This window comes from Lissotriton helveticus, chromosome 7 (assembly GCF_964261635.1).
Source record: "Lissotriton helveticus chromosome 7, aLisHel1.1, whole genome shotgun sequence".
In the NCBI taxonomy this organism is placed as follows: Eukaryota; Metazoa; Chordata; class Amphibia; order Caudata; family Salamandridae; genus Lissotriton; species Lissotriton helveticus.
Genome location: NC_136068.1, coordinates 1,707,994,460 through 1,708,007,541, shown reverse-complemented (window position 1 = coordinate 1,708,007,541; position 13,082 = coordinate 1,707,994,460). Strand labels below are relative to the sequence as shown.

At 41.8% G+C, this 13,082-nt stretch overlaps 1 protein-coding gene across 1 annotated transcript in view; it reads left to right on the top strand.

The window, feature by feature from the left end:
- LOC144769654 (uncharacterized) overlaps positions 1-3,750 on the top strand; it is a 108,523-nt gene extending 104,773 nt beyond the window's left edge. The window contains exon 13 of the mRNA XM_078653829.1: positions 2,227-3,750. Within this exon, the coding sequence (XP_078509955.1) occupies positions 2,227-3,425 (1,199 nt within the window). The 3' untranslated portion in view covers positions 3,426-3,750. The remainder of the gene's footprint in view (positions 1-2,226) is intronic.
- Positions 3,751-13,082: the final 9,332 nt, after the last annotated feature.

The window sequence follows — 13,082 nt, the reverse complement described above, 5'->3', positions numbered from 1 at the left end:
CATATAGAGCGACGCTTTATGCTTTTTTCGCACTCAAATGCACAATTGTTTATTTAATCTTTACACATTTATATTTCAGTGCCCCTATATTGGGTTTTGTCATTTTGGTGTCATTTAAAACAAAATGTTCTTTAGTGTGGCTGGATGTTTATTGTGCTGTGTTTTTTACATATTTACTGATTTGTGGGCATTAAATGCTTTAAATATACCTGTTTCCTAAGTTAACCCTGACTGCTTGTTTTCTAAGCTCCCAAGGGTTGATCAAGGATTCATTTGCTGAGACTTGACTTGACCTATAAGTGATTGTGGAAATGTTACCAGCTGAGTGTGAATACCCTCACCTACTAATAACCAACCACTTCCCTACATTACCATAAATTAGTATCCCATGATCACATATGTCGGTCATTGTCTATAACTACTCTCGTGAAGTACAGAAAGTAAATAAATACAACATAGATAAAGGACAAATAATTGGGCATGCTACAATATTGGAAACTGTTACCATGTTGGATAGAATAAGAGGTCGGTAACACCAATAATTAATAGTAAATACATGAAAACAGCATCCCATTCAAGTGGGAATATTTAACAAAAAAGTTTAATACCTCATAAAATATGAAGACCAGAAAAATCATGCCTATACCACATCACATAACAAAAAGCATAACTAAACCTATCATGCCCATGTGGGCTGTACCACAAATATAATTATCAATAAGTATTCTAACTAACAAAGTAGAAACTCAACTTACTCAATTGAAACTATGTCACTGAGGTGTATCCAAAAATACAATGTTCTTGTTTTCTGAAAAACATACAAAACAAGTATATTCTATTCTTACTTTCTCTAAATCCAAGTTTGAAAACATACAGTAAATCTAACATTTATGATAAAAGAATATCAATAAATCTTATTCATGATATTATTTGGGAACTGTATTGTTCCATTTCTGGTGCCCAGACCACTTGCTCCTCCCAACAGCCCATTACCAAATTGGCATAGCTGGGACAGACGCAGGTGCCTCTAACCGTCCCCGGTCTTTCCAGGTCTATCTTCTAATTAAACCAAAAACAGTTATTGTGCTGACAAAACAAGATCATGGTTAACATGGTCCATTCTATATACCATAGACCTAGCTCCTAAAAGTGTTTTGAAGACCTATACCCCAATGGTGTGTTCAATACTTGTTTAGAGTGCACATACTGTGTGGATTATTATTATTATTATTATTATTATTATTATACTTCTATTGTGATCAACAAATATGCTTTTTTTCCAAGTTATGCCTGATATCTGTGCAAGGAAGTCTCAGGTATTGTTTAAATATGAGGGCAGAGTTTCAACAAAGGAATGTAGAAAATAGTCATTTCCAGTGGCAGCCGGCACGGCTTGTGGGTGGCGGGTGATAGGAGGGGCGCAGGGTACAACGTTAAATAAATAAAATACACTTACCATGACGCCAGTACCGCGTCTCCACTCCTGCTCTCCTCCGGACTCCATTAAACACAGCCAGGATACCCTGACCAATCACAACGCTGCAGTGCAGCGTTGTTATTAGTAAGTCCCCAAGCTCCACTGACCAATCACAACACTGCAATGCACCATTGTGATTGGTCTGAGCGCCGTAGTTCAGTGCTCAGCCAGGGACTGGGGGCCTGGGCATGTTCTCCATGCAGGCTGTAATGCAGCCTGCATGGAGAACAGGGAAAGTGCGGATGACTGGGCCGACCAAGCAGTCATTGCTCACTTAGGAGTGTTCTACCACTCCTCTCCTGCTCTGCAGCCCCACCCCCTCACATAAAGTTGCCACAAGTCAAGCTTCTTCAAGGCAGTGGGGCAACGCTCCTTCCCCTTAGAGGAGGAGCCACCACTGGTAATTTCCATCGAAATATATAGATTATTTTCAACATCTTTGTTGATTCATACCCATTATACTGGAAATCAGATTAAGACCATATGTTAAAGAACTTTACTTACAGAGAGGAAGCATTTTAATCTGGAAAACAGTGAAGCATTTGATAACCTTCTCTTAAATTGATTATTTCTAAAATGTACAAATATAATAGACTAAAGAAGGTAGAAATAGGTTAATATTTATTGGAAGCCCTATTGAAGCATTCACGCGGAATAAATTTTATGTGAAATATGCATCACAAAGTAATATGATTTGACATACCATACCACTGTATTGATATGACTTCTCTTTATTTTGATGTTCTTAGGTGAACAGCCTACAGCTCCTGCTGGAAAAGAATTTGTTATCCCTAGCCCAACAACCCTTAACCAAAAGGAAGTTAAGTTGGAGTTCCGCGTCACTGCATACGAGGACCAAACCAAAGTCAGCCTTGTCTATGAGTTAATCAAATTGAAGAGGGAGTTTACCCTGAGAAAGAGACAGACAGCTGCTGTTTCAATAACCATTCCTGCGGAGATGCTGGCGATGGGGAAAGACACCTCTTCTATTGTTATTAAGTCAGATAAACCAATTTCAGTTGTAACTGAAACTTTCAGAGGCACCCAGTCAGAAACATCTGAAATAATTCCTTTGCAAAAAGTGGGATCCGAATATTATGTGGTAACACCATCTGTAGGGGAAGAGGGAGATAAGAAAGAGTTTTCTGTTACTAATTATGAAGGTAAGAATAAGGTTGGCATCTCTCTAACGGGAAGGGTGGAATATCAGGGAAAGATATACACACCAGGAAACACACTTACTCTCAGCCTTGAATCTTTCCAAGAGGTCCACTTCCAAAGCAAGGACGATTTATCTGGCACCAGAATTGAATCGACTCAACCTGTTGCTGTTTCCAGTGGATATAGCTGTTCTGGGAAAGTAACCCCTTGTCATGTTTCCTTCCAGCTCCTTCCTACTTCTCGTTGGGGCACACAATTCTTTGTGCCGAGTTTAGCATTCCAAGGGAGGAGAGATATAGTGTTTATTGTTGCTTCACAATACACACAATTAGGTTATCAGGTGGGGGAACGCAAGTTAAGCCAATCATTAAAGGCAGGTGAAGTTTTGAGGATTGAATTACCAGAGTCCCACACTGTCTCCATCACAGCCAGTGCTGGGGTCCTGGTCATGTACTATTGCACAGGGGGGAAAATCGGTGAGCGGTCATATGAGCCATTCCTAATGAACATCCCAGACTTGACTCACTATGGCACCAGCTACCAGGTCATTGGTAATCCACACCTAGAGAAGAATATAGCAGTCCTGGTAGTAAAGACCTCAGCTCTCTCTCAAATTACATTTGATGGAAAATCTCTTTCAAATATTAGTTGGAAAAGTTTCCCGGGCACTGAGTATTCCTGGGGGAAGCATGATTTTGGCATTGATGCTGCCAGCCACACTGTGGAGCTTGACAACACCCCATTCGGACTTATGATCATTGGGTACAGGAAAGGCAATGCCAAATGAGTTCTCATCTTTGATGTGCCCCATCTTTCTGTTCATGTAACTAGCATGCTATCCAGTGGGCCATGTCTGTGCTCTGGTAGTAGCTAGTGCGCTTAAAGATGTAAAGCTTGCCATTTATTTTGCAATGTTAATCAATTTCTGAAAAGGTCTGCATACAGTATGATTTGCTTGTCCACGTCTATTGCCAAAATGGAGTCACCCACTTTGCAGTACCTCTTTCTAACTTCCAGGGTGCCTTATCTTTTGTTATATTGGCTTATTCTTTTTTTGAAAATGAAAGGTGCACTAAATGTGTTGTTACAAATAAAAATATTTTCTCACTCTGGATTGTTGTGAAGGTTCGTATGGTCGCAGGCCCTCGTAGCCAACTGTATTGAAAAAAATATGAAGCTTCAAGAGAAGGTTTTAAATGAGTACTCAAATCATTTCTGTGTTATTCAAATCTGTATATCTGGAAAATCTAGCCAACCATTTCAAATTAAAAGCGGAACATGTTAGGTATAAGGATGAAGAGAAGTAAAGTCATTTTGATTGAAGGGCAAATGGCTTTTGTGAGCGATTCAGAGAATGCTTATCTAGTTTAATTGGCCTGTATTCTCTGGCTGGGATCAGAAGCATCGACCTTTGTAATGTAAGAGATGTATTTGCGCATGTCCGCATTTATACACTGTGGTCGTGTCCAGAATCTATACACTTTTTCTGGCTGAAAGGACTTGCTTTCTATTACAACCCTCCAACCAACCCACAGACAAAAACATGGCCCCTTAATGGAAATCCAATATAGGTAAGACAAGTAACCATGTCAGAGACTACATGCTAAGAACACGTACAGACAGTTTCCCGGGCCAAAGCTATAAAGGAATCACAAAGAAAGGTCACATGCATTACCCAAACCATGTAGAGGCTTGTCACGCGAACGCTATGGTACCAGCCAACAGTGGCATTATTGTCAAAAATAAACAACGGCATCCCTTTCTTTATAATGCTGCTTACTGCATCACAGACCATATTACAAATAATCTTAACACATAGCAACGCCTTTATCGTCAGTGGCAGACTACTAAGGGGACTTCCTATGACCTTTTTTTACATCACTTCAGCCTTCCTGTTTAGTCGTGCTGATCATACTAAACAATTAGTAAAGTAATGGGTCTAGATTATGCTAAAAGTTCCTGGATACTTTGATTCATACAGTTACTCATCGTCCGTCCATACACTAAGTGGCTCATCATTTAGGCACTTAGTCAATCATGCATGCACTTATGCCTCTATTTATCGACCCATTACTCATTGTTCTTGTCACCTACTCATCCAACGATACTAATTCACACACAATCTCACCAATTGGTAAAGAGCTAATTACATTTAGCCAGGTTTTGCATCTAATTTATATGGGGCGTGGGACTGCTTCTACTTCTAGCAGGGGTGTCTGCTGCCAATCCAAGGTGGGGGGGGGGGGGGGGGGGGGACAAATATTCATACAAATCTAAACTTAACTTTCCTGCTGGCTGCCGCAATCTTCTGCTCCCGCGCCGCGCTGCTCCTCTGCTCCCATCCTGGCACTACAACTCCCATGGACACAGGCTCCCAGACCCCACCCAATCCCATCGCGTCTCCCAGCATGAGAGAAGAGCTGTGATTGGGCGTAGTGTGACGGTTTTGCACTCCAGCAGGGTCTGAGAGCCTGTTCCCCTGAGCACTAGGGTATCTCCGAGGAGCAGCCTGGAGATATCCAAGTGAGCATGTTGGTTTGGCCGGAAGTGGATGGCAACCCAAACCGACCAGTGCACTTTTAGTGCCTACCTCCGCGGACTGGAAGTAAAAACAAACTGACAATAAAATAGTTTTATTGACATTTTATTTTTCTTCTGACCGCTGCATTTCAACACTGGGCCGACGCTCCCCCGCCATAGTGGAAGAGTCGCTCCTGACTTCTAATAGTCTGTAAAGGTGGAAGAGAGCTTTCGGTAAAGAGTTACTGTTAGTCCGTGAGGGGTGTGAGTGCTGTTGATGGCATGAAATTCCCACTCTGTTGGTAGTCTAGGAGTGCTGTAAGATTGCTGTAGATAGTGTTTGACTACTCGTCTTTGAGAGTGCTTCTGGTAGTATGTGACATCTAGATTGCGAGGGGAGTATAAATACTCCTGGTAGTGTGTGACTGCTACTCTAATGTGTGCATGAGTTCTGAGTCTCATGTACAGTTACAAACCCTCAAATTCAATAACCCTGAGGGGTTGCGACCACTAAACAATTATTGAAATTTACTAAACCCAATTAACAATTCAGAAAAAGGTTTTGCATTGTTAAATGTGATTAGGAAACAATAAGGAACTGGTATTTCAAGGGGGGGAGCTTAGGGCATCCAATTCCAAATACTGATGCCTTATGGTATGTATTAATGTTCTGCAACTGAAATCTAGTCCCAAAACATTAATATTTTACTACAAACTCAACGGAGTTTTGAACTCCTTCATAGATAGGACAGGGATCCTAATGGACCTTTCTCCTTTGTGAATGTTGAAAAACCATTTTTTAGGAATAGGGAGTGGTCCATGGTTTTTACTAAAAGAAAACGGGCTGCATTAAAAAGATTTTTTTTATTTAAAAGCAATCACAGACATGGAGATCTGCTGACTCCAGCAGGCCATATTGTGGCCAAAAGTAGTGGGTCTCATTAATATAATGAGGTAGATATAATGAAGTTTATGATTCTGGATTTTGTGACCCAAGCTATTAGTAAATAGGTCAGTTTGATAAATCGAAGAAGGATTTGGTAAATTTGGTGCATAAATTGCAACCACATTTACTGAACAATTCTTTTTATATGAGTCCCAAATTGGTAGTATTTGAGGGGTGCATAAATGCTTCTGGTAGTGTTTACGAGGATGTTGAGGAGGAAGCGTACTTCCAGTAGAATGTGACTGCTAACCCGTGAGGGGTTTGAGAGAGCTCTTGATGGTAGGAAATTGCTCCTCTAATATGGGTGTTAGAGCATTATCTGTAATTTATGTTTGGCAGCCACAGCTGGACTGGAAACAGAAACCAGACCTGGCAATTCCGCTGGACTGGCCCAATGGGGTATAGGGGTGCTAGTTCCCAGCACTGCTGCTGCTTTTGTTAGAGGGGGACAATATTATTGCAGCACTGCTGCAAAACCGGCCCCCAGCAACAAAACCAGCCCCCATGGGTCAAAAATCAGCCCCCACCCTTCCAGCTCACAGGGAAAATGCCCGGTGCCACTACATCCAGTCCGGCCCTGTTGGTGGCCTGCAGGTAGAGTGAGATTGCTGTTGATTGTTTTTGACTGCTTGTCCTTGAGAGTGCTGCTGGTAGTGAGTGACTACTAGAAAGTAAGGAGTGTACAAGTGCTTATGGTACTATGTGACTGCTACTCTAATGCGTGTGTAGGAGCTCTGCTGGTAGCATGTGAGGGTTGGAAAAATGGTTCTGGTATTGAGGAACTGGATCTCTGAGGGGTGTGGCAGGGCTTCCGGTATTTAAGATTTTGCTTTGTACCAAATGGGTGTTAACAACGCCCCTTGTGCTTTCCTTGAGCCACTGGCAGAAGACATGCTGTCTACTAATTTAATGATGGCCAAGCATAACTTCTTCATGCTTCAGCAATCATTCTTAGGTGGGGTCCTCTCCCTCTGCTTGTGAGCCTTGATAGTCAGCGTTCTTTAAAGAGGCTTTCCACAGATTGGTGCAAACATGCATTATTGACACAAGCTGTTCATTTAGTTACATTGCAGTGTGATTCTCCCAGTTAGCCTTCACCTGCAAACCTCGACACAACCACACATCATATGCACAACTGGTTGTGTGCCGTACACTTTGGCTCCTAAGAGCTTGCAGTCACTCACCCTCAAAAGCACTCATCTTCTGTTCTGCTCCATAATTCTGCCTCTGACTTCTCATGAACAGCTCCACAGCAATTTTTAGTAGCTGATTTCCTTGGCTTACACTGGTCCTGCTGTACCAACCAGAACCCACTGCAACATTCGTCCATCTAGCATGTAAATACAGATAAAGCGCTAGGCAGCAAAGTACCTTCTACTCTTAGGATACATTCATGGTACAGTGAGCTAGACAGATCAGCTAGTAGTTATGTACTAGGCAGGATATGGTAGTAAGCACAGGCCTAAATGTATGGAGATGCACCAGGGAGCACCATTCTCATTAACTAGATAATCCAGTTTACTGCAGCATAGACCCCACCCACCATTGTTATCACCCGCCAATGAAGACTTACACAATGAATACCAGACCTTTCTACCCCTTCTGGACTATGGTGGTTGTCAAACAGAACTATGATGGCTATCACAAAGTTAACTAAGGCAATTGTGAGAGTTAACAAACCAAGGGGCATATCAACAAAGTGGTGATAAAATCTATCGCCGCTTTTGCAGCTGTTTTCGTCCGGAAAGCGGCAATGATTTTATCGCAATATTAGCAAGGTCACGCTACCGCTTGAATCCTTGCTGTAGCGCCCTTTCCTGTAAGGCCCACCTTTGCATCTCCAATGAGATGCAAAGTGGGCGTTCCAGCTCCAAATAACCGGAGAAATGTCGCTAACCGACATTTCTCCAATTATCGATGGGCACGCTAACAAGTGATAAGAAAAGTAGCGCTAACCTTGGTTATCGCTACTTTCCTTACGCCTGCTTTTCCTGTGACTAAACAATGTTAGTCAATGGGTGGTGGGTTATAGTGCTGAGACCACCCAGCCCTATCAACAAGGATATCGCCGTTTTCCATGGAACATCACTGGAAAACCAGCGATGTTCCATGGAAAACATCACTATCTCAGGAATAATTATCGCCATTGGGCTATGCGTTGGTAATACGGCGCTAGCATGGAGATAATTATCTGAGATAGCAGGCGATAAAATTCCTCACGCTAATTGCGGCCAGCGATAATTATCACTGCTGCTTGTCGATATGCCCCTAAATCTCCATCCTTTTGCATTCTCAATTAAAAAAACATTGCCTATTGGATTTGCTGCAGGGTTACAGTATGGAAATCCCCTTCATATTGTATTGATGGTGTGGGCTGAGTTAGCTGTGGCTCAGTCATTTATAAGCTTTGAGCTGATCGTTAGTCCAGAATTGGGATAACACACTTGCACTGAATCAAATGCCAGTGAAATGAGATCATCAAAGCAGTGGAGCCAAATCAGAAGGTCCAATCTATTATCGGGCCACAACTAAGCACCAAGCGCATACCTTGTGCACTTGAACTCACAGTTGAGTGGTAGAGCAGTCCAAAGCTTACTCTGGAATTTGTGGAGTTTAGGAACCTAGAACTGTGCATTGGAAAACATACTGGACCATATGTACAACACTTCCAATTTACATTTCCTGATGTGCAAATCCTTAGAAATCACTATTTGAGAAATGCAAAATGGAATGTACAAAAATTGCAATTTCCTAATATTGATTCCTACAGTCACAATCACTATTAGGAAATCTCTATTTAGGAAATGCTACACCATTCATTACCATAGGTATGAACGGTTTAGCATTTCCAAATTTGCTATTCCCTAGTAGGAAATTGTAAATTAGGAAATGTGAAACAAAGTGTGCCTATGGGCCTAAGGCCCCCTTGATGCACCCCCCAAAAGAAGTGGTGCACATGTAAAGCACACAAATGCCCTAGGTGCGAGTGTGCACGTTACGGCATTACCAAAACTGCAGTTTTGGGTGCCTTTTCCTAATTTTCACATGGTTAACATTGATTTGAATTCGATGGTAATAGCATATTCTAAATTCCCATTCTGCATTTATGAAAATCTTTGTACATATGCCTATGAAATCGCGAATAAGAAATTCCTATTTGCGATTTCCTACTAAGGGAATCGCAAATTGCGATTTCTAATGGATAGAAATCGCATTTTGGCGTATGTACATATGGAAAGGCAGTGATGCATTTCTTAACAGGCCAAAAATGCCATTCGGTCCATTAAGAAATGCAGTTTCCTTTCGTACATATGGCCCAACGTTCCACCAAGAATTGTCTTCATTGTGTTTAAAACCCTTTTTATTGGATGTATAGTGGTGTTCCAGCACTCAAAGCCCCTTCCTATTGTATCCATCAATTATGAAAAATTTGAATATTTCATAGGTGGTCTAACACAACTGCTTCCCAATGTAATGCCCATAAAGAAGATCAAGCAAGGAATGAATGAACCATTTTTTAGGACTACACGAGCTCTAGCAGACATTTCGATCTATCTCTAGCCAGACCAAAACCTCCTGCAGGCCTTGTGAGTACTTGTGTACATATTTATTTTAAACCACTTAAAGCCAGATTCTCAGCCAGCCAGCCACTCACTCTTCAATCACCAAACAAGCACCATGCCAACTCATCTTCATCAGACCTTTCTCCCTTCTAGGAGGCTGTAAGCGTGATCCTTGGAGAGCTTAGATTGAATATAGTGGTCAACAAGTAAATGAGAAGCAAAACATATGTTGAGGCTTTCATTATAAATTGCCAATGGTAATGCACAGAGCTTCTCCTCCATGCTCCTTATTTTCTCTATTAGATTCTTAAATAGCATAGCATTCCTTTACCTTTTGCCCTTTACCTTGACCCCGAAAGAACCAATAGGGAACTAATGTGCCATCAATCTATTTGTTGAAGACAAATGGTATAAGTTATACAATTGTAACACAAATCACGGCTTCTTTGTTTAACTTAACTAACCATAAACAGAAATACAAATCAAAGTGAGAGGGGCATGAGGTGGAACCACAAAAACTGCAATGGTACAGTGTATTGACATGCTCGCTCAATATGCACTTAACTGAATCAGCCCAAATACAACCAGTTAACCTCTGTGGGGCTCCTCATGCCATTTGAAGATGTGACCATCTACAGGAATTCCGTTCAGGTGAATCCACCATGCTTCCTGCATCACCTCTGCTTTTTGGTTTCTGTAGTCCTTATTTCGAGTCTCTCTCTTTTTCACAAACTCCACCACACTCTTCCCCAATCTATACTACTATTATAAAGAGAGAACACAAACCTTTGAGCCAGGTAAACTCGGGAACCACAGCGCCAATCCACACACCCGATACATTGTTGAAAATGTCAGGGTGTGCAGATGGACATAGGCTATATAAAATAAAAATTAAACGTACATTTAAAAAGTTTAGTTAAAAAAAAGTAGTCCCCTGGAAGTAGCGCCGGCCGCGACGTAGCGCTGGCCACGACGTGCGTGATGACGAGGGGAAGCAGCAGACATGAGCGGCGGACAGGCGGGGAGGAGCGGCGGACAGGCGGGGAGGAGCAGGAAGGAGCGGTGACGAGCGGCGAGGAGCGGCGGTGAAGTCAGGAGCGCCGGCTCAGGTAACGCAAAGGGACACGTAAAATGTCGGGGCGGGAGGGGGCCGGGGCGGGAGGTGGCTCCGGGACACGGACATTGTCGGGGCGGGCGGGGGCCGGGGCGGGCGGGGGCCTGGCGGGCGGTTGGCCCTGAAGCCTCATTGCCCCCGGACAACGTCGGGGCGGGCTGCTAGTCTGGTATAAAGTGAGGTGTCCATTGTTCCATTTCTGCGCATTCTACACCTACCACACATGTATTCTTACTACTCGCAGTCTATATGATTCTTTTAATTGTGAGAATCCTGCACTCACTTTACCTGATTTCACTGTATCCTGTTGTCCTACACTCACCAATTTAGAGCAGTTCTCTCAATGTTACCTATCAGATACTTTATCAACACATTCCGTAGCAATACTGAGACTATCTTGGTGCCAGCTTCTCTTCTCCACATCAGGAAAAATGGTGCATGCACTGTCGATCAATTCAGTGGTTCCAAATGACCATAGCATCTCCAAAACAGCCCTTTCAACATACAATCTACATTTTTCAGTCATCTCTATTGTGCCCTTTTATCTGGGAGTGTTGGTATCCTGAAGAATATTCCAGGTAATGTGCCCGAAACAGCATCAAAAGCATGAATAACCTAGGCAGCAGAAACAGTTAAATAAACCTTTGGGAGTTAGAGTTTAAGTTAGAGACCATGAAGGTTTATTATAGATAAGCAATTTCATTGAGAAGGCAAAAATAGTGTTACTCAGGCATTGTAGGGCATTAGCATAAGGCCCAATCAAATGCAGCATAAAGTCTGACGAGTACTGTAAGTCCTAAGCATGAGACAAACTGAGGTAGGGCTGCGCTCTAAGCATCAGGCACGGTTTCAATGGCTCACTTCCATATTGAGCCCTTCTTATAATAAGCTACACTGAGAAAATAACACTGTCAACATAAAGCGATTGAACAGCCACAGATTTAGCAAATCAGAATACAGAATATAATGCAGCATCATTTAACACAAACCTGACACCATCCCCTAAATAAATATTGATGACCCTCTTTTTGACCTATTGTCATCCGATATGACAGTTACAATCTATTTCACTCTAAACATGACTAATTATATGAATGGACCACTGAAAACGGGCAGGAAAAGGCCTTGAACAGTTTCCAGTTTAATTGAAGGAGCCCTCTGAAATCACAGAGAACATGTCACAAAAACATTTCACTCATCCCAACAAGCTCCTCAGAAAAATCCAGACCATACAGAATGCTGCAGCCAGACTCATCCTGGACCCCCCAAACTAACCCACATCGCCCCCAACCTGCAAGACCTCTACTGGCTCCTGACTCAGTAGTCATAGTCATAGTCAAAATCCTTTCTCCGATGAAGTACAAAATGATCATAAAAGTACATATAAAAAAGAAATGAAAGGATTTTCAATATTCAATTTCATTTAAAATCTGGAATATAATAGTTCATTTTCATCTTACTAATTTTTTTTTAAATTGGATCTATAAAATATTGACCGTTTCCAAGGTTTTACTCCTGTTACGTACTTTTCATCCCGTGAATGGGTCTAGTGCAGAGTTTTTCCTTTTTTTCATGCAGGCCAAGAGAAACAAAGCTAGAGTAAAATAAGTCAAAGGATCTGATAGACTCATTAAAAAATATAGTGCCACCCTACATAGTTTAAAATTCATTTTCTGCAGTATTGGTTTTAAATAACTGTTCCTCTCCTTCTTACACAGTTTGCAGAATAATACAAGGTGCAGATCAGATTGTCTTGACAAGCCATCACAGAGGCACAAAGTTAAATCAGCATGGTTATAGATTTTTCTGGGGTATCCTATCATAAGAGGGATCATGTTCAGACGAAACCTAATCAATATAAATCTGTGATATGCATTTGTAACGTCTGACAGATAGTAAAAATATCCTCTCTCTATCACTGTGAGAATTGATCTATAGTTCACCATTGCCTTCTTCTTGCCATGAGTTTCCCTTATCTCATACTCTACCCTCATCCTAAACATAATTTTGACCTTTTCTTTAGAGATCTTTCTACATTCATCTGGATGATGAAACAATTCAGGGAGCCCAATCTTGTTTAGGAGTTTTTCTAAGTAGCACAGCCATCTGGATCTCCTCCACTTATCCATATTTAAGCAATTCCTAATTATTGTGTGTGTCAGGGGGAGTGTAACCCATCTCCAGATTGAATGCCACAGAAGAACAGGGGACAAATGTATTGAGTCGGTGATAAAAGGGAGTCCCAGTTCTAAATGAAAAATATAGCTAGGGGTCGAGGTGGGGAGGCCAACTATAGATTTA